Genomic DNA, 20,593 nt, shown 5'->3' with positions numbered 1-20,593 from the left:
ATGAAGCAATGACCTGAATTTCAGATGAACAAGACTGTAATTTGCCTCTGAAATAAAACCCCTGCAGGCAGGATTTTTTGTTGTTCATTCTATTGTTCTTTTTACTTCTGAGGGAAGTGAGCACCACAGCAACACATACCTAACAGGTTCTACTACAAATGTGTTATATTTTTAGGCTCCAGTAACAATTAGAGGACACAAGCTTGGGCATGTTTAGCAGTCTTTCTGCTACAGTGGTGTCATTGAGGGTATTCAGTTCCAACAACAGATACCAGTGACCAGATAAGGGGATGAGGAAGTATTTCAATAAACTCTAGCCCACTTTGTGGTTCTGACTGGCCCTTCCTGTTTGCATGCGTTGGTGTATTTGTCTGCCTCTGTGAAACCACACCCTTACCTGTGTGCTGGCTGCACCTATTTTTCTTTGCGCACGCCGAGTGAGTGCAGTGGCAGGGAATGGGGTTTCAGCAGTAGGAGACAAGGTGGAAAATAGTCAGAAAGAAACCCTTTTAGTCCTTCCGCATATGTTTCTCACTGAGAACGACTGAAAGGAAAACATGAAAGACACAGGAGCAGAAGAAGGAGGAGGAGGCGACGGCAGAGACAATATTGGCCAAACTGAGAAGAGCCAGGTGGGTTAGATTTCACTCAAGTCCTTCAGCTGCTGTTGTGATGCTATAGTGGTGCTTTGGCAAAGTGCCGCTACATTTTTTGGAAGTGGAAGTTAACGCTATACTCGGAACTTCTGCCCATGAAGTTCCGAGGAACTGCAGTGAGCCGCCCATAGTCTTCTTGGAAAAACACGTCGTGCAACAGCTGTCCAAACGTGCACGTTTGCGCGAACGACTGCAGGAGCTATCCGTCTGCTTTGTTTCCGCTGTGGTTTGTTGACCCTGCACTTGTCTAACCGGTGGACGTTACAGCGTTAACAACTGGGAACGGCTTTTCCAATCATTTCTGACGCAGCAGTCTACTTTTTTTTTTTTTTTTTTTTTTGGGCTAAGCGGTAAAAATGGAAAACACGCCACTTATAAGAAACTAACTTATGTCTACTAAACCGAGCATCCTAACCATGAGCAGCTAAATAAGCGCTCCGGTGATAGTTAATGATGACTGCGTTCCGTTTAGCTGCATCAGTTGCAGGACTCTAGACGAGGCGTCAGCTGCTACTACTATAAATGCAATGGGGCCATCATGTTTTTTTTTCCTCAGTTAAACGGCCTGTGGGGAAGGTGTTCTCTCTTTACTGCTTGGCTGATAACATTACAGAAAGATTAGCACTGAATACATTGGTGAAAACAAAATGTAATGTAGCCCCGCTGCAGAATATGCTTATGCACAGCCTGCCTGTTGCACACACCTGAGCTCAAACTACGTCACATCATCAGAAATCACAGTCTGGTGTTTATGCACAGCACAGCTCGCCAACTTGTTACTGGGTAGTTTCTTTTAGCCAAAGTCAACACTTGGACGGTTTTCTGCACCCTGCTGCCACATGCATGAGATTTTAGGATTCAGAATTGAATCAGCTTCTGTAATAATTCAGTAATGTTATATAACTGCTGAAAAATGCTTTCAGAGTTGGATCCCCAAAATTATCAAGAAAAGGGTGTGCAGCACTTTTGTAGAAGATTCCGTCAGGTACTGTGACCTCTGTCTTTTAATAACAGCACGTGTATTTTGAGTAACTTCTCATGGTGATGTTTTTATCCCTCCACCTCTCTCAGTAATGGTGCATTGTGTCAGTGCGGGGCTGCGAGAGATGACCATGCCTCTGTGGCTCTTGGAGACTATTTCAGCACAGCCATCGTGAACCAGTGGAAAAGTGTGCAGCACTCCTCCGAAAGACCGACAGATGCCTTTGGAGAGGTGCAGTTTGCAGGGGCCAGCAAGAGGCACAGCCATGTGGGTGCTTTTATTTTTCTCTCATAATGTTTGAATGCTTTATTTCAAGAGCCTGAGAGTTCTTGAACACGTGTACATGTTTTTAAAAGAAATGCCTCCAAAGGTGAGTTAAATAAAGGTTAAGATAAACCCTGAGCCGTAGTAGTCAATTCGTTGAATTTTCCTGACCTTCAGTCTACCTCCGCTCCACCTGAGTAAACAGAGTCAAAAGTCAGTACAGATCACATGACAAGCTTCTTTTTTTTTTCCATTTTATTACCATTACCAAGGTTGAAACGACTGAGTCGTTCAGCTTTGATACTAGTGTGATCACAGGCCATTACTTTTCAAATCTTTTTGCATTGTTGACATGGGCGTGCTTCTTTTAATCCATCAAATGTCTAAACTTAGTTTCTGCGCCTGTCATGGAGCACTGAGCCTTCTATGGTGTACACCATACTGACAGCTCATTGGCGTCTTCCTCTACCCAACCTGGTTGTTTCTGTTGTGGGCGGAGAGGGAAGGACACAGGTGAAGACCTGGGTACGGGAGGTCCTCAGACAGGGACTGGTGAAAGCATCACAAAGCACAGGTAAAAACTTTATGCATCTGCCAGTGTGTCAGTGCTCCTGGCATGCGTGATGTGTCTGACATATCTGAGCTGAGCATCTTATTTCTGTTCTGGTTGCTGAAGTGGGTTATTGTTGGTTAGCAGATGTCATGATAATTTCCAGATGGCGATAAAAGAACTGACAAATGATCCTGTCAGACACTGAAACCTACTCATGGTGGTTTTAGCGGGAAGAATACAGCTATTACAAAATTCAGTCTCAACACACAACACGACTCCCTGGGGTCCGGTCCTAATTTGGTAGTACAATGGCCATTTCCTCTCTGGCTACTGTACCAAGTGCAGGTGGCATATGGCAATACTGATCTCCCCGTCGTCTGAGGTCACTCGCTGTTTTCTCAAAACAAGTCCAAGACGTACTGAAAAAAAATCAAAGCCCCAAACAAAACATGCACACAAAGATGCAAGTAACTACACGGCTCACACTCCCTAAACATCTTTGTTATATAAGACATAATACAGGGCGTGGCACCATATTTGGTGTTAAAACCCGTTGTATATAAAAACATGTTTTACGCATGTCTGTGGCCTTTGTAGTCTTTTTTTTTATGTGATTTTAATTCTTTTACAGATAAATGTGTTTGAATCTGATACTTGACTTGCTGTGGTCTTAGGTTTATTTCTCAGGGATCAATAATTTGGTTCTGCTCCCTTTGTTTTTCTTCCCGTTTTGGTGCCCAGATTGTCAAGTCTCATTAGTTTTGTTCTTTTTAAATTATATTTTATAACACTGAACCTAACTGTGTTAAAACTGGAGTAAAATATGAAACACATTTAAAACTTTTGACATGACGTTTGTTTGTTCATGCTTAGAGAAACAGCAGACCCTGTAATAAATTGTTGGCAATCTTAGCTGTAAACCCCCCACAAAAAACAAAACAAATTGAGATGCAGTGCAATATGTAAATAAAACAGAATCCAGTGATTTGCAAAGTTACATAAAGTTATATTTTATTCACTGAAGAAAATTGAAATAAAAATCAGATTTTTCACCTGTTTCCCCCAGGTGCATGGATCTTAACTACAGGTCTGCGTGAAGGTGTTGGCAGGTGTGTTGGGCAGGCAGTGAGAGATCATGCAACTGCAGCTTCTTCATTCTCACTCAACAAGGTGGTAGCGTTGGGCATTGCTCCGTGGGGCCTTGTGGAAAAACGAGAGCAGCTGGTCAACCCTCAGGTAGTACAGACTCTCACACATTTGCACATTTCTCTAAGCATTAAATCACATCTTGTTGTCTTTGTGGAAAAGGAAGACAATTTGTCACACTGTCCGTGTTGATTTGTCAGGTTTTATTGGGTGAACACACTGTTTGCAGTTCTTGCTGCAATTTAAAATAACTAAGGCTGAAATGTGGAAAGAAACACTGGAATAACAGTTTTTTCTTCTTTTGCAGGGAAGCTTTCCAGCAAAGTACTATGTCCAAAACATTTCCCGGGACTCCTGCTCCCTGGATAACAACTACCAGGCCTTCCTCCTCGTGGACGATGGGAGTGTGGGCCGCAGAGGAGGAGAAACAGATTTCAGAGCCAGACTGGAGGAATACATTTCCCAGCAGCGCACAGGGATATGGGGTCAGAGATGGTACCATAAACTATGAAGTACAACATTTATAGCCTCTGAATTAAAGCAGAAACTATACTTGAGTACACATTATCTTCCACTCATGTATTCAGTTTAAGTTAACTGATTTAAATATAATTGTACTAAATGAGACTTAACTCCTGTAGCATTATTCCCAAAATACATCCTTTCAGAGTTAACTTTGATCTTTACAGGCTTTACATGTTCCTTTGTGTTTTGGTTGAATGATTTTTTTGGCATCTACAGGAGGAAAGCCATGGCATGTGACTGCATGTATTTTACAGTTAACAACACTTCCATTCAAGTAAAACAAAAACATCCACAGGGTGCTCTTTGTATGAGTGTCAGCTGTTGTGCTTCATGAAAATGATGCACTTTGCAAATCTTAGTATGATCACTCTGATTAAGTTAGTAAAAACATTTTTATCAAGATTGAAACGTGTTAAAAATTGTTGTATCTTTTTAAAGGAAGTGGCAGCATTGACATCCCTGTAGTTTGTATGCTGATATCAGGGGAAACAGACATGCTGAAGGTACAGTCTTTTACAGCTTTTTATGTGAATTATTACAACAAAAATTGCAAATTCTAATTTAAATTGTGCCAATCTTTATTTCATGGTTTTTGTAATGTCTGTCAGAGAATGGATCTCTCTTTAAAAAGCTGCATCCCCTGGCTGGTGCTGGCTGGCTCAGGGGGCTTGGCTGATTTCCTGAGTGATATCTTGGAGAACTGGTCTTCAGCTACAGCTGTGCCGTCCTCTGGTGAAGGCAACAGTGAGGCTCCTAAAACCCCCAGTGTGGATCTCAAAGACAGAGTGGCAGAACGGTTTAAGAAGCATTTTCCTTCAGAGGCACAGACCGACAAACTAGTTGAACGGGTGAGTGCTGAGAACAGAAACATTGTGTTGGCCTTTACTCTGCAGAAGAGTATGAGGAAAGACTTTTTATAGCCTGCATATCAGCAGCATGTCAGCTGCTTACTAAACTGTGTTCAGTTCTAATATTCATGCCCTCAGGGAGTTTTTCAGGATCGCAGTTCCAATTGATTAAAGTCAAACCCTCTTGCTTAATTAGAGGCTGTGCCATGAATGGCATCATGAGTTTGAAAAGAACCTTTGTCACCAGTTTCTTCCTCATCATTGTCTGTCTTTACGAACATCTTTTTTCTAAAATATTTTGCATTGTTCCTGTTCCTTTTCCCATCATCTGTCTCCAGGCTTTGAGCATTTACCAGAACAAAGATTTGATTACAATCTACCAAGGAGAGCACGAGAGTCCAAATGACTTTGACACAGTCCTGCTTAAAACACTCGTGGGAGGTATGTATAAGTAGACAGTAATTTTACAAAATAGCAGCAACATGCACTTTTAGTCCTTATTTTGATTAATTTTTGTCGTGTTTGTGTTTTTCAGCAAGTAAGCAGCAATCATCAGTTGATGCCAGCCCTTATAGTGACGAGCTGAAACTAGCAGTAACGTGGAACAGGGTTGACATTGCCAAGAGTGAACTCTTCAATGGAGACATCCAGTGGAAGGTGAGGAGGGAAAAAGACATCACACTGAATGGAAATACTCTGAAGTACATTGTGCAGTTTATTATACCACTTCTGACAGATACAGTTTACCTATGATTCACAGAATACTTGGCTTAAAGTATTAACCTATCCTAAAACATGATCTTCTTCCTCCAATTAAACAGTATGAAGATTTGGAGGACTCAATGACAGATGCATTGATCAATGACAAGCCCCAGTTTGTTCGGCTTTTCACTGAGAATGGCTTGAATATCATGGAGTACCTAACTTATGGCAGGCTGGAAACCCTCTATCGCTCTGTGCCAGATGGGACCTTGCTCTATCAGCTACTACAACAGTGCCTAGCAGAGCGGCTGGCAATAGTGGAGCGTCACTCACCATCAGAAAAACAGAATTCATCCTCAAAAATGGTGAAAGATAAGAATCAGGATGGACCAGTGAAGGAGGTCACCCTTTTTGAGGTGAGTTTTCTAATCAACGAGATTCTGTCCTTTTTCATTAATTTTTCTCAAAGATTCATTAGATTTATTATGAATGTGAAGAAAACCTGATACTGTTGTGCTTATTGTCCCACCCACTGCTTCCTCAGGTGTCAGGGGTTCTGGAGCTGTTAATGGGTGATGTCTGCCAGCCTTTATACTACAAAGCTTTGGGCTTAGAGTTCACTACATCCAAAAGGACGTCTCTGAGGGTACTTTGAACCTTTCAGAATAAACACACAGTGTACTTATGCTGGCTGCATTTCTATTTTTATGGTTAACATGACAATAAATGTTCTTATTTTTTTTATTCATCCCAGCGTGCAAATAAGGTTCTGCGTGGAGATTCGTTCTATCGGCAGCTGCGCTGCCCCTATCCCTGGGCTTCACTCTTCCTCTGGGCTGTACTGCAGAACCGCAGTGAGATGGCCCTTTTCTTCTGGGAGATGGTAAACGCTCTGAGACAAACTGGTGTTCAGCTGGTTTGAAATGGATGGATTGTTATTTAAATGGAGCAGAGTTTTCAGGGAAGTTGCACTATATTGGGCATGTGTGAGAATGAGCTGCAACTAGACCAGGGGTGAAAGTTTTACATTTCTGTCAGTGTAACAACACTGTGTCAAGAAAGGAAATCACTCAGCACGACTCTTTGGACTTAAATTCTAAGGAATAAATGTGAGTCTGCACATTCACATCCTGACGGGCCATTAATACCATTAATATGACGAGCCATTGGAAATGATCTCAGCCTGCGGGCTGTACATTTGACAACCTCGAACTAGACGCTGCTTACCATGTATCAAAGTTGTTCGAGTCAATTAATTGCAATATATTGTTAATTATTATTTTATGATCCTAAGGGGTTAAATATTATACAATCATAGTATTAAGTCTTAATATAAAATTAAATAATTGCTAAAAACATAAAGTAAAGTGATGTTGTAAATTGGTGATCTCCTTTCCAGGCAGGTGAGGCAGTCCTGAGTGCTCTCAGTGGCTGTAATATACTCAGAGACTTGTCCAAACTGGAGGAGGAGACTGAAACCAAACTCTCCATGAAAGAACTGGCCCAGAAGTTTGAGAACCTGGCTCATGGTGAGACAGTAACTGCAGTTTTCCACTACACTGTTAGGATGGTTTGATATCTAGTTTTGCAATCATTTTATTTAATTTCCTTAGAATTTTCCCTTTAACAGCTGATGTAACACAATAGTAACAAATCCCATCGAACTCTTCATCACGTGTCTTGTCCACTTTATCTCAGATATTTTTAGCTCTTGTTATCGGAGTGATGAAAACCGTTCCTTCACCCTGCTAATTAGGAAGTCTCCAATCTGGGGTGACACCACCTGCCTTCAGATGGGCATGAGTGCCGATGCCCGGCTCTTCTTCAGTAATGATGGCGTACAGGTGTGTCATATTTGTCATTAATGTGAATGGCATTCCTTTCATCTAGCACATGGGCAATGAATCTGAATAACATCGTCATTTTCCAAAATATAGGTAACAAATGCAAAGAATGGAATGATATTTTGTAATGATTGTGAAAGTAAATGTTTGAAATAAAAATGAACTGAATGCTATTAAACAAATGAACATGAAATCAAAGGAAGCCATCATATTTATATAGAGAAAATATTGATCAGTTGAGGGAATAAAATGGGTCATTCCATCCCAAATAAGCCAGCTTTTGTCACATTTCTTGCTCGAAAATCTGCAATTTGCGTAATAATTTTGTGGTCCGATAGTTTGAACAAATCTAATTTTTGAAATTCTACCTTAATGTAACAAATAATTTTTAAAGATATAATTAAAAAAAAAACATTGTCCATCGACCCACTTTCAAATGATGTGTTTTGTACATTGAAATCTGCAACAATGTTTTAAGATTGATATCTCAGACTTTCACTGGGCCGATTAAAATGAATCGGTGTTTTTAATTTGCATCAAAAAAATGTGGGTAACAAAATTGCAGCTTCTAGATGGTACTGGAATTATAATTGGGAAATAATTCAGTTATTTATGAGCCTATTTTTAAATTTTCAGACCTTGGTCACTCTGTCACAAATCGAGGTTTTAAAAAAAATTATCAGTCAAATTTTTCTATTTAAAAAATGTTATCGTTCCAGGTTTGGACGTACATAATGATTACTGCAAAATTTTAGCTTATATATTTTTATATACTGTCAAGCAATATATTAAAAAAAGGCTAGCAGATCATTCTCACCTGAAATATATTTTCATGTGTAATATTCTCTTCCAGGAGTGTAGGTCTCAAAATGGTAGGTAGGTAGAACAGCTCATGAAAATGAAACATTTTCACATATTGTACAAAAAAAATTGTTTCTTAGTTATAAATTGAATACCATTTGTTGTTGTTGTATTTAGATTAGACTATCTACTGATATTTTCACTTTACTCGTACAACTTGTGATATTTCCGGCATAAAAGTTAAATAGAACCAGCATTTTTTTTTTAAATTGTGTGCACAAATATGGAATTTTAAAAGATTGCTTTAATTTTTTGCCAATACGCAGACACTACTTGATGTATTTGTCCTAATTAAGAAATCCTGTTTTTATCCTGGCTTTTATCTTTAATTGTTTTTCTGATAGTCATGTTCAAACATTGACTTCTTTTTCAATGTGGGGGAAAAAAGGCATGAAAGTGTGCAGAAGGGCCTTTAAAAAAACCAAAAAAAATCCCCAAAAAAACGGATATTTAAAATGTTATTTGATATAAGAAGCTGAGAGACGATGGAGCAGATAATATAATGACCCAGGTGTTGAAAAAAACAAAAAACAAAACATGCACATATTTAACAAACTTATTTTCTGAATTGGAGTAGCATCTGTATTCTGTTTGGACAGATCAAAGATGGTCTACTGATATTTTTGGTTTTGTCGTACGTCATATTGTTCCCTGTAGAATGAAATTCTTCCCATTTTGTAAGTGTGAATTATTTCATGGTAAAAAGGTTTTCTACAGATTTCCTTTACAACATTGTGTAATTCAACTATAAACTACAAAAATGTCAGTAGTTCTCTTGCAATTTGAAGTTTTTATTTAACATGTGCTCAAATATGGGATTTTGCAGGAATGCTGGACTTTCTTTTTCTTTATATTCTAACTAACCAATACTTAAGACACAGATCAATTTTGATGGTAAGAAAGGACAGTGAAAATTCAGTCTTTCATCTTTAATAGAGATATTCGTGTTCAAACGTTGCCTCAGATTTAGATGTGGAGAAAAAGACCTTAAAGTGGGTACATGGACAAATTTTCAAAAAACATATCTTAAAAAGCACTTGATATATTAAGCTGAAACTGAAATGGTCTGATGAAGCATAAGGCTGTTTTGATTATACAAACTAATGTATACATATACAGTCTCTATAAATAAATATGCTAATACACAATGCCTTGTTATACATCTTTATACACTGATCTGTAATTATTTAGCTACTCCTATCTAAAAGTATTGCTTTTTATAAAGAACTTATTTACACAATCATCCAGATTTGTACAGTACAACAGTATAAATTACTTACAAATTAAAAATGGCATAATGCTTCATGTTGAGCCAGTACTGCTGATGGATAAGTCCTTGTTTTTTCTCTCCTCTTCCAGTCTCTGCTGTCCCAGATCTGGTGGGGTGATATGAAGAGGAACACAGAGGTCTGGAAGCTCTTGCTCGCTTTCTTCTGCCCCATCCTCTGCTACACCAACCTCATTTCCTTCAGGTAAAGCAGTTCTACCACAGAGGTCATGTTTTTGGTTGTGTTTGCATGCATATCATTCTGTCTGTAATCATGATAGCGGAAATGTTTCGAATCAATTCTGATAAAACTTTGTGGGAGTGTAGAGTGGGATCATGATGACCAGTAATATTTGGCTTACTTTCACCAAAGTCTTTAAGGTCAACTTATTGATTCATGTCTTTTATCTTTAAAACTACACTTAAAATTCAGCGTCCTTTGTTTGTATTGTCGACATTTAGGAAAAAACTGGTATATGGGTATTCTAAATATCACATTATAGTTTGTCTCAAAATGTATTATGCCACATTTGACCTCTGACCTCAGTTTTACATTTCACACCTGAAGAAAGAAAATGAGCTGCGTAATAAGCTAGAAATATACTAAATCTATATTATATAAGAAGCTCAAGTTATTCATGTCCAGTTATTTACACAAAAATCATGGATAATAGATTTGTAGTCTAATCTGTCACTCATATTTGGTTTTCACTACACTACAGACTATTTAAAGTGCATTGAAATATATATGTATGTGTGTACACACGTATACGTACACGTGTGTGTGTGTGTGTGTGTGTATGTATGTATGTATGTGTATATATATATATATGTGTGTGTGTGTGTGTGTGTGTGTGTGTGTGTGTGTGTGTGTGTGTGTGTGTTTAAAAATTTTCTACATATTCCACCTCAAAGGACAGAAGACAATCAGCTGGAGGAGGAGGAAATGCCCGATGAGGATGCAGTGGCTCAGGACTCTGACAACCTTTATGGGACCACAGTCTTCTCTTTCTCTGACATCAAACAGCAGTAATATTTCTACTTGCACTCTTCAGTGTTTGTCCATAGAACATCAGTTTGTTGTTTTTACGTCTTAGGTCTACTAATGAATTAAAAATGTTTTCTTACACCAGTGAAGTTGACTCAGATGTTCACAAGAGTGATGCCATTAAAGGTAAGTCCTGTTTAAAGAGTCATCTGATTCTTGTCTCCATATGCTGTCATTTTAGTCACCTTCCAATCTGTATTTATAATCTTTGATACAGGTGTACTTTACCGACCACCACAGCGTCCATTCATAGTGTCACGCTGGCGTCAGTTCTGGTTTGCACCGGTCACCTCTTTTCTGGGCAACGTCCTGATGTACTTCCTGTTTCTTTTGCTTTTCGCCTACGTGCTGTTGGTGGATTTTGAGCCCCCACCACCCTCAGGCCCAGGTGCTTCTGAGTGTGTGTTGTACTTCTGGGTATTCACCATCGTTTGTGAGGAGATCCGACAGGTGAGTGAAGAGAGATATCTTACTTAGAACTTTGCCCTCCCCCCCCAAGAATTTTTTTTGTAGCTTTATGAAATATAAAGGGAAAAACTGAATGTAATAACTATCCCCAAATATAATATAAAATGAACTATCCCCAAAGTGCCATTGCAACACAGTGGTTACATGCTCCTGTGTCAAAAGCCTTAGATTCAAGATTGGCATTAAAATAAGCAATTTTTTTTTAAATTTGTCACTGATTTTATATGATTAAGCAAACACTAAAAATAAAAAAAAATATCACAAATTAAAATCTTATCCTGTCAGATTTTACTCACTTTACTGAAATAATAGTAACAGTAAATGGAAAGTGCTCGTCTGTATTTGGATATATGTCACCCAGGTATAGTTGAGTTTTATTTGTTGTTTTTTATGGATCAGTCATTTTTGTCTTCTTCATCAAGACCATTTTATTGGGGACGATGACTTGGCGTCAAAGGTTCAGACTCTACATTCAGGATGTTTGGAATAAATGTGACCTCACTGCCATCAGCCTGTTCATTATAGGACTAATCTGCAGGTATGGACAAAAAAATAAAAAATAATAGAAATAATCAATTCAAATTTCTTTTTTCTACAGTATAATTTTTGAATGAGGCTTTGTCATTGCAGATTGTAACATTTGTAAAAACATTGTCCTTGGTTCATATTTGGATGCCTTAAGTGTTCTATAAAATAATTTTCATTTCTGGGTCTTTAGTTAATTTACAGCTTTGCCACCAGGTGGTGCTGCTACCACACTGATTCAGCATTACTGTGCTTGTGTTTCAGGATGTTCCACTGGTCATATGAATTTGGACGGGATGTCCTGTGTTTGGACTACATGGTCTTCACCCTTCGCCTCATTCACATTTTTGCCATTCACAAGCAGCTGGGACCAAAAATCATCATTGTAGGAAAGATGGTGAGAAAGTTACCATCAGTTGGCAATATACCAATTATACACTTTTAATAATATAATGTCAGAAACAAAATGACAATTTTCTCCTCTTGTTCAGATGAAGGATATCTTCTTCTTCCTCTTCTTCCTGGGTGTGTGGCTCATGGCGTACGGGGTTGCCAATCAGGCTCTGATCTATTCCTACGATCCAAACCTGAATCGCATTTTTCGGAGAGTTTTCTACAGGCCATACCTTCACATCTTTGGACAGATCCCTGTTGAAGAGATGGATGGTACATGTGTTTGTGAAACTGGCATAAAAATAAGAAAATTGAATGCTACTGTAAAACTTTCTTAACTTTCTCCTTTATGTGTGTTTTGTTGCAGTGGGCAAGGACTGGGATGTCAACTGTACACACAATGTGACTTTGATTGAGAGCGGTGAAGAGCCGTGTAGAACTCATGAGAGTAACTGGCTGGTAGTGATTCTGCTAGTCGTATATCTCCTGGTCACCAACATCCTGCTCATCAACCTGCTTATTGCCATGTTTAGGTAAAGAACCAGTCTGTCATTATATCTGAGGATACATGCACATACTGAATGGTTTGACTCAGTGGCTCTGATCCGCTTGTATCCACACAGCTACACTTTCTCTAAAGTGCAGGAACACAGTGACACCTACTGGAAGTTCCAGCGTTACAACCTGATTGTTGAGTACCACTCCCGTCCTTCTTTGGCTCCGCCTTTCATTATCCTCTCACACATCAACCTTTTCATCAAGAGGGTCATCCGCAAAGTGCCCTCTATAAAGATTCACCACTTTGGTCAGTATTGGATCAGAAGTCATGGATTTTATTAATATAATAAAATAATCAATACTGCTAATGTATTAAAGTTATTGTCCATTACATATGCTGAACGAGGAAGCCTCAGTTTTAATCAGTGACTGTATTTTTTTAAAATTAATTGTTTTTATTTTAGTTGCTTACTTAAAATGGAAGCATCTAAATGATTTGCTTGCTCACTGACCTCAGTTCAGCAGTGATGAAAGCATGAAAAGTGAGTTGAAAGGTAATCAATTCAAACCTTTGTCTGTACTATCAGTGTTAGACTTGGAAGCAAAGGCAGCGAACAGATTATCAACGTGGGAAACGATTCAGAAGGAAGACTTCCTGACTGCTCGAAACAAGATCCAGAAAAGCAGCGACTCAGAAAGGCTCAAACGGATGTCTGCCAAGTGAGCACACCTTCATCCTCCGCTGTAGCAGCATTATTTATTACTGTGTGACTCCATCATACTGAAGTAAATCCATCTTTGTTTATATAGGGTAGATGGTGTGCTTAAACATCTGAGTGAAAGCAGAGACTTTGAACACAGGTTACGGTCTCTGGAGAATCAGGTAAAACCGAAGCCCCAACTTATCATTTTGTACCATTTGATTCATTCATGATACATATGTGGAGCTGCTGTGAAAGAGCACATTGGTTCAGCCAGTTCAGTATTCTACATAAAGGTTAAAGCATTGAATTGCAGACTTGTTTTGACTGGTATAATAACAGGATGGTAGAATATAGGGAAAACACCTACTATTTAGTACAAAGACAGTTTTATTTGGAATTAGTGTGGCTGATCTTAAGCAACTCTGTAGTAAGCAATTTTATGTTTTGGAGAAAAGCAAGAAGTACTGATTATGGGAAAAAGCTGTTGTGTCAGTCAGAATGTTTTTAAGATTAGCTTAAGATTAGGATACATCAGAGCCAACAATTCATGAATTAACTACATCACTGTTGTCTTTTTAAAATGAGATTTGTTTTAGTCACTAGGTGGAGCTAGCCTAACTGTATTTTTTTTTTTTAATGTATTTATTTATGCAAGTTTCAAAATTTTTACACATTCACAAACAGCGGGACAGAAGAACACAGACAATAATGACAATAACAACAAAAAAAAAAATCAAAAACAAAACACAGGAACAAACAAACAAACAAAAAAAACAAAAACAAAACACAGCAACAAACCCCACAACAGGGTACACGGCCAGCACTTATTAAGACAGCAGAGAGAGGGAAAAAAAAAAGCAACTGGTATACATGTCAAACAACTCACAATCCAGTGAGTCCAATCCACAAAATCAAATTCACAAGAGCGCCAGGAGGAGCCGATAACAATTATGCAATAACAGTTATGGGCATGGGAAAGCAGTCAAAACAACGTGTTCAGGACCCAGGGCATGAACTGTCCTTCTTAATGTGGTCTATAAAGGGCCCCCATATCATCCTGAACTTCTCCATGGAATCAGATGTAGAGAACCGAATTTCCTCCAGGTATAAACAGGAGACCATCTCCTCGAGCCACCTCTTGAAGCAGGGAGGGGAGGCAGATTTCCACTCCCCCAGAATCAGACGTTTGGCAATCACCATACCAAATATGAGGGCCTGTTGAACAGCAAAGGGAAGTGCCAAGGAGTCGCTGGAGCAGCCCAGGATCACCATAAGACAGTCAGGATACAGTTGCCTATCGTAAACAGTGCTATAGAAACTAAAAATACTAGTCCAAAAGGCTGTAAGCGTAGAACAGGACCAAAAAAGATGGCCAAGAGTACCGTCCACAAGTTTACATTTATCACATTTGGGGGAAACGTTAGGAAAAATCTTGTTCAATTTGGTTTTGGAATAGTGCAGTCTATGGACAACCTTAAATTGAATTAACTGAAGCCGGGCGTTAACAGAGCATAGTTTTATCCGGCTTAACACTTCAGCCCATAAATCGTCAGTGATAACCAAACCAGTGTCCCTTGTCCAAGCCTCTTTAATATGGCAAGAGGGGGGTGCCGAAGAAAAAAGGTTAACAAACCGAGAAATTAAGTGTTTTGAGGTGGGAGGTTCGTTCATTATATTGTAAAAGACATGCTGTATGGGGATGGTATCTAAATTTGAGAATGCTTGCTTGACATAATTCCTAATTTGTAAATACCGAAAAAAATGACTTGTAGGGAGATTGTACTTTGTCTGAAGCTGAGCAAAAGAGGCAAAATGATTGTCAGCCTAACTGTATTTAATTTGCTTCCAGTCTTTATATCTTCCTGAGAACTGAGGAAAAAATAATCTTAGCATTGAACTTTTTTGTGATTTCCTACCTCTTTGGAGCTAAAAGACATCACACAAACACATGAGATATCAATGGGAAGCCCAGGACGTTCTCTATTTAGTACATCAAGACTTAATACCGTAGCTCAAATAAGCCAAAAGCTATAGACCAAAAACAAATGTCTATTAGAGAGGACATAAATGAATAGGGTGGTTCTCAGGAAGATGTGATAAGCTGGGCTGGACAAGTGTTTAACGGGTGGATATGAGTGGTATCCAAGACAGGTTTTTTTTTTTTTTTAATGGTCTGTCTTTGATTAAGCAGTTTCCTGTTTTAAAAATATTTTGTCCTATGGAGGGCAATAAAGTAACGTCCACCTTAAAAAGTAATCTTACTCTCTATGTAGTGAAAGTGTTAAAGTACTGCTTTAAGTGTATTACTGCATAATATTTAATTAACAGTAAATAATCTGTTTTTAGAATTTTTATAGACACAAAGTTAAGACATGGAGTGAACAGACGACCTGAACACATCTATAAAGAAAAAAGTCATCCTTTTTTTCAGGTGCTTTTCATTGAGGTTTAAGAATGAATCTTTTCTAATATATAGTTTCATGATCTTCTGCTTTTTCTTCTCAGATGGAGTATTGCTCCAGTGCACTCAGCTGGGTTGTGGATACTTTATCACAAGGAAGCACATTTAAACCTCCTCGACCTCCACCATTACGAGGTATTTACTAGCAGTTATGTAATCATGCTTACATAGCAGCCTGCATGTTGAAAAGCCACTCTTCATTTACATAGCTTGCTTCACTACTAAGTGGCTGTAGCTCAAGTGGTAGAGCAGGTAATCTGCTAACGACAAGACTGGTAGCCCGATCCAGGGCCGTGCAGAGATGTTTAAAGAGGTGGGTGCTCAAAGTTAAAAAGGGGCATATAGAACCAGGCTGAAGAACAACAACCCGGGGGACAATAGAGAGCAATCGTAGCCTATGTTTTACCCGATGGGTACAGTGTTGCTGTTGAGGGGTTGCTGCTGCTCCCGCTGCTGATAGTGCTGGAGAGCAGGGCTGTGTTGATCTGAGACTGTAAAAAGTCCATAGCAGAGGTGGTAGCGGATTAAACAAGTGTTATGAGATAATAATAAAATACTGAGATTGGTTACAGCGCTTAGAACCAAAAGTCAACAAAACTGTGAGGAATAAACTCGGCTCTGTTTGTGTTTGTGAATCACTCTTTGACTCTCTGCTTCCTTCCATTTCCTCATCTCATCTATCACTCTCCACTTGCTGTTCAGGCACAATTTGCTATCGCATCGATCTATTATTTATTAATTATCCACACTTAACAATTGTTGCACCTAATCCATAATAAAGTAATGATAGAAAAATGTTATAGAACTTAAACATTAGAAAGCCCCCCCCCCCCCCCCTCAGCTATTCTTCAGCAAGATACTAAATCCTGACTTGCTCTCCAATGTGTTAGCATTGTGTATTAATATGAGATAGAAAGCACCAATGTATAGAAAAAAAGTGCCTGTGTGACTGGATGAATGAGGTGTGCTGTACTTTGAGTAGTAACGCACTGTCTAAAAGTCAATTCATAATGTACTGCTTTCTAAAAAAGTTTGCCTTTTTTCTTTTTGCTAAAATTTGTCCCTCACTCATCTTACTCTACCTATTCCTCTCTACAGATGCATTTGCCTCCTCTTCCAGCTCAACTTAATTTAAGGATACCTTAAATCAAAGAGGACACCTTCACTTCGCTCAAGTTCAGGAAAAAAAACAAAATTGGAGAACACTCTCTTTTGAGAACTTCTATCCAGCCCACCACCTTGATTCCCACTGGACTTGGTTTACCAAAGCATATAAACACTGCACTGAAAAGAGAAAACATTTTATCCAGCCAATGCAAGACACTGTATGTCTGCGCGTGTGTGCGTGTGTGTAACTTGATACAATTAATGCTGTAAAACATGTTTTAAAAACATGCAATGTTTTACATTTTATTCTGATATGATGTGATAGCGTCTATAACCAGTTACAGTAGGAACACATTAATACTTTTTCAGTTACATTAAAAATGCCCAATATTTGTATGCAAATGTACATACAAGTGTATTTCAAAAGAATAACTGTAGTTCAACAATCTTCAAGGATTGATTTATTTGCTTTTACAGTATTCCAGCTAGAATAAATTAATGCATGAAATAGGGTTGTAATAATTAATTGTGTAAAGCGAATAACAGTTAAAAAAATTCTCCAAGCATTTTTTTTGCTTTAATGTTTTGTTTGGTATATTTGGGTCAGTAAAACCCTGAGCCACTGACCTGCGGCTGTTGGGTTGGACTGAATTATTGCCAGCATTATTTATTAATGTCTACACAATTGGGATGCCTGTTTTTTGGAGCAGGAAACATTGCGTTGCAACAGGACACACTCCAGTTCTGAGAATGCTGATATACTTGCTTTTCTTCATTGCAGCCACCATGACATGAGCCATTCACAGACACACTTAAACATGCAGACACATGCACAGAAACCTATAGTTCAGCTGGAAAGTATTCACAAGTTACAGCACTGCACAACACTGCCTTTTCCATGGCTGCTGCTGGCTGGTTCAGGAGGCTTGGCTAATTTCCCGAGTGATGTCTTGGACAACCTGTCTCCAGCTCCACCTGTGCAGTCTCCTGGGGAGGGCGACAGTGAAGAAGGTCCCAGTGTGGATCTTAAAGACAAAGTAGAGGAACATTTTAAAAAGCATTTTCCTTCTAAACCACAGACCAACAAACTAGTTCACCTGGTGTGTGCTGACTGAGATAATATATACACATGGGGAAACAGGTGGCTGACGCTCTGAGTCAATTCCTCATTCATAAAGCTGTTGTCAAAGTGCAAAGATGAGCAAATTCTGTAAAATGAGTAAACTTACAATATATAAGGATGGAGATGGTAATCAAGTCAGAAATAGTAGACTATAGAACTGTAGACTTTATCTTTCTAACTGTGGTCATAGATTAGTTGTCAGACTGTCAGGTAGTTCCTCTGAAACTTTTACCGTATGGTATTTTAGGAATCACTGTTTAAATAAAGCTTTAGATACATAATCATTTATGATGTTGTAATCATTCACGCATGAGGAAAAACCTAGATCTGTGAGATGTTCTGATTATCTGAGTGAATCAAGGCTTAAATTATTTTTACAGAACTTTATTTAAAGTGACTTTTTTGTGCAGCTGCGGACAGTCTTTGTTTTGACTACAATGCATGTTAAAATTTGTTCACAGACTGACATTCAGTCATTACATGACATCGAAGTATATTTTGAAAAGCACAGTGTCGAAAATCTTGTCTAAAACACAACATATTTTCCACTGAAAATCCTCTAAATCAGTTTCAGTGTGATGACCCAGAAGGCATCTCTGTAACATATCAGCAAATTATTTTAGAGTCCACTTGCATAACAGGACAGATACGAAACATGAGGATTTCCCAGCTCATTCTCTTTGGATCCATTTATAGCAGTTTATTTTGTCCCAACATGATCTATATTCCTTATGCAAAATAGCTTCAAAAACAACACTGAAATTTCGAGCTGACCAGCATATAGATAGTTCGTTAGTTCATTAAAGACTTGAAAAACTTCAATTTGAAATGCTTACTATTACTTAGTACTAACAATAAGGTAGTAAGACCCCGATAAAACGTTGTCTGATGTGGCTGTCAGGAAGATATCATCTGTCAGTGAAGGCTGATATTTAATCAGATCACAAATGCTTACAGTGGGAACATTAAAGCACAATTTTTCTGTAAATCTCTTTATTTCTGCCATTACTCTATAAAAATGGTCATAAACTACAGTGAACAGCGTTTTTTTTTTTTTTTTTTTTTTTTTTTAAACTGAGAGTTGCTTGCTGTCTTGGGTAACTATCTAAGATTCATCACTGAAGTGTGTCTAATCTGTTTCTCCAGATTTTTATCATCACTTTCTGTCTGTTATCTTGCAATTTTGTGTTCAACATTTCTGTTCCCATTTCCCATCTTCTTCTTTCTCCAGACTTTAAGCATTTACCAGAGTGGAGGTTTGATTGCAGTCTACCATGGAGAGCATGTGAGTCCAAATGACTTTGACACAGTCCTGCTTTTTAAAACACTCGTGGGAGGTAAATATAAGTAGACGGTAATCTTACAACATACACTTTTTTATCCTAATTTTGATTTTTGTGTCGCGTTTGTGTTTTTCAGCAAGTAAGCAGCGTGCATCAGCTGAAGTTAGCAGTAACGTGGAACAGGGTTGACATTGCCAAGAGTGAACTCTTCAATGGAGACATCCATTGGAGCGTGAGGAGGGAAAATTATGTTACACAGATGTTATGCTGAAAGAAATACTGTGAATTAAATGAATGATGTGCAGTCTATTGAACCACTTTTGATAGATAAAATTGTTTAACTCTGATTTACAGAATGTTTTGATTAAAGTATTAACCTATCCTAAAACCTGACCTTCTTCCTCCAATCAAACAGTATGAAAATCTGGAGGATTCAATGACTGATGCGCTGATGTCCTTGCTCATAAGTTTTGCTTATCCAAAGAGAATGTGAAGAAAAACCAGTAGCCTTGTGCTTATTGTCCCACCCACTGTTTCCTCAGGTGTCAGGGGTTGTGCAACAGTTAATGGGCGGTGTTTTGCCATTGCAAAATCATAACATTCTTTAATGCAATGTACTTGTGTTTTAACGCACTTGTTTGGACATAATGTGCCATAAATGTTTTTTTAATGTCTGGTTTTAGTCACTCAAATTCAAAAATTTCATCCTCTACCAAATTTCACAGGTTTTATTTACAGGTGTGCCACCGGATGGTGCTGTTACCACACTAAAAGAGTGTTACTGTTTATGATGCAGGATGTTCCACCGGTCACACAAATTCAGCTGTGATATGCTTTCCTTTTAAAGTTTTCAGACAGTATAATAAATGAGTAGCTATATGTGAACGTGGCCCAGAAATGATACTGGGACAAAGCCAATTAAACTCGAATGCTGCCAAATCATAATGATAATGCCATTCCTGAGTTCCCATCTACTGGCAACCAAATATCTCTAGATCTTTGTATGATGAGCGAAATGTTTAGTCACATTAGTCAAACTTATTTTTATAATTGTGTCAATATTTAAATATGATATACAATAGGATCACGTGTGTGGTGTTTATATGTAGTTTTAAAGGAAAATAAATAATTCAGTCCTGCGGGTTTAAAGCCTGCGATACATAGTGGAACAAAAACCTGTTCAGTCAGCCACTAGTTGTGCACGTTCTCCCACTTAGAAAGATGAGAGGCCTGTAATTTTCATCACAGGTAGACCTCAAATATGAGAGACAAAATGAGAAAAAAGAAAATCACATTGTTTGATTTTTTTTAAAGAATTTATTTGCTAATTATGGT

The 20,593-nt window shown here is 38.4% G+C and overlaps 1 protein-coding gene and 1 long non-coding RNA gene across 2 annotated transcripts in view; one reads left to right on the top strand and one right to left on the bottom strand.

The window, feature by feature from the left end:
* Window positions 1-175: 175 nt before the first annotated feature.
* Window positions 176-17,284, top strand: LOC146512819 (transient receptor potential cation channel subfamily M member 4-like). The gene is made up of 28 exons (XM_085170781.1): window positions 176-632; window positions 1,580-1,641; window positions 1,728-1,905; window positions 2,296-2,476; window positions 3,522-3,691; window positions 3,909-4,086; window positions 4,565-4,629; window positions 4,735-4,974; window positions 5,313-5,415; window positions 5,510-5,631; window positions 5,796-6,092; window positions 6,221-6,322; window positions 6,431-6,559; window positions 7,076-7,205; window positions 7,375-7,520; window positions 9,741-9,853; window positions 10,564-10,677; window positions 10,782-10,822; window positions 10,914-11,146; window positions 11,587-11,702; window positions 11,954-12,086; window positions 12,181-12,355; window positions 12,450-12,615; window positions 12,706-12,887; window positions 13,168-13,300; window positions 13,391-13,463; window positions 15,790-15,880; window positions 16,844-17,284. Exons 1-28 carry the CDS (start codon window positions 558-560, stop codon window positions 16,873-16,875), a joined length of 3,780 nt encoding a protein of 1,259 aa, XP_085026907.1. The 5' UTR covers window positions 176-557; the 3' UTR covers window positions 16,876-17,284.
* LOC146512813 (uncharacterized) overlaps window positions 13,930-20,593 on the bottom strand; it is a 149,713-nt gene continuing 143,049 nt past the window's right edge. Inside the window, exon 2 of the long non-coding RNA XR_014875784.1 lies at window positions 13,930-14,304. This is a non-coding gene — a long non-coding RNA (uncharacterized LOC146512813). The remainder of the gene's footprint in view (window positions 14,305-20,593) is intronic.

Source organism: Neolamprologus multifasciatus, chromosome 8 (assembly GCF_963576455.1).
Source record: "Neolamprologus multifasciatus chromosome 8, fNeoMul1.2, whole genome shotgun sequence".
NCBI lineage: Eukaryota > Metazoa > Chordata > Actinopteri > Cichliformes > Cichlidae > Neolamprologus > Neolamprologus multifasciatus.
This window is presented reverse-complemented; position numbering and strand designations above follow the sequence as displayed.

Bases quoted from the DNA above. Each gene is read 5' to 3' on its own strand.
- LOC146512819 (XM_085170781.1), top strand. From the start codon at position 558: ATGAAAGACACAGGAGCAGAAGAAGGAGGAGGAGGCGACGGCAGAGAC. The intron at 5,632-5,795 runs GTGAGGAGGGAA...CCAATTAAACAG, and splicing joins ATGGAGACATCCAGTGGAAG to TATGAAGATTTGGAGGACTC. The intron at 12,356-12,449 runs GTACATGTGTTT...GTTTTGTTGCAG, and splicing joins CCCTGTTGAAGAGATGGATG to TGGGCAAGGACTGGGATGTC.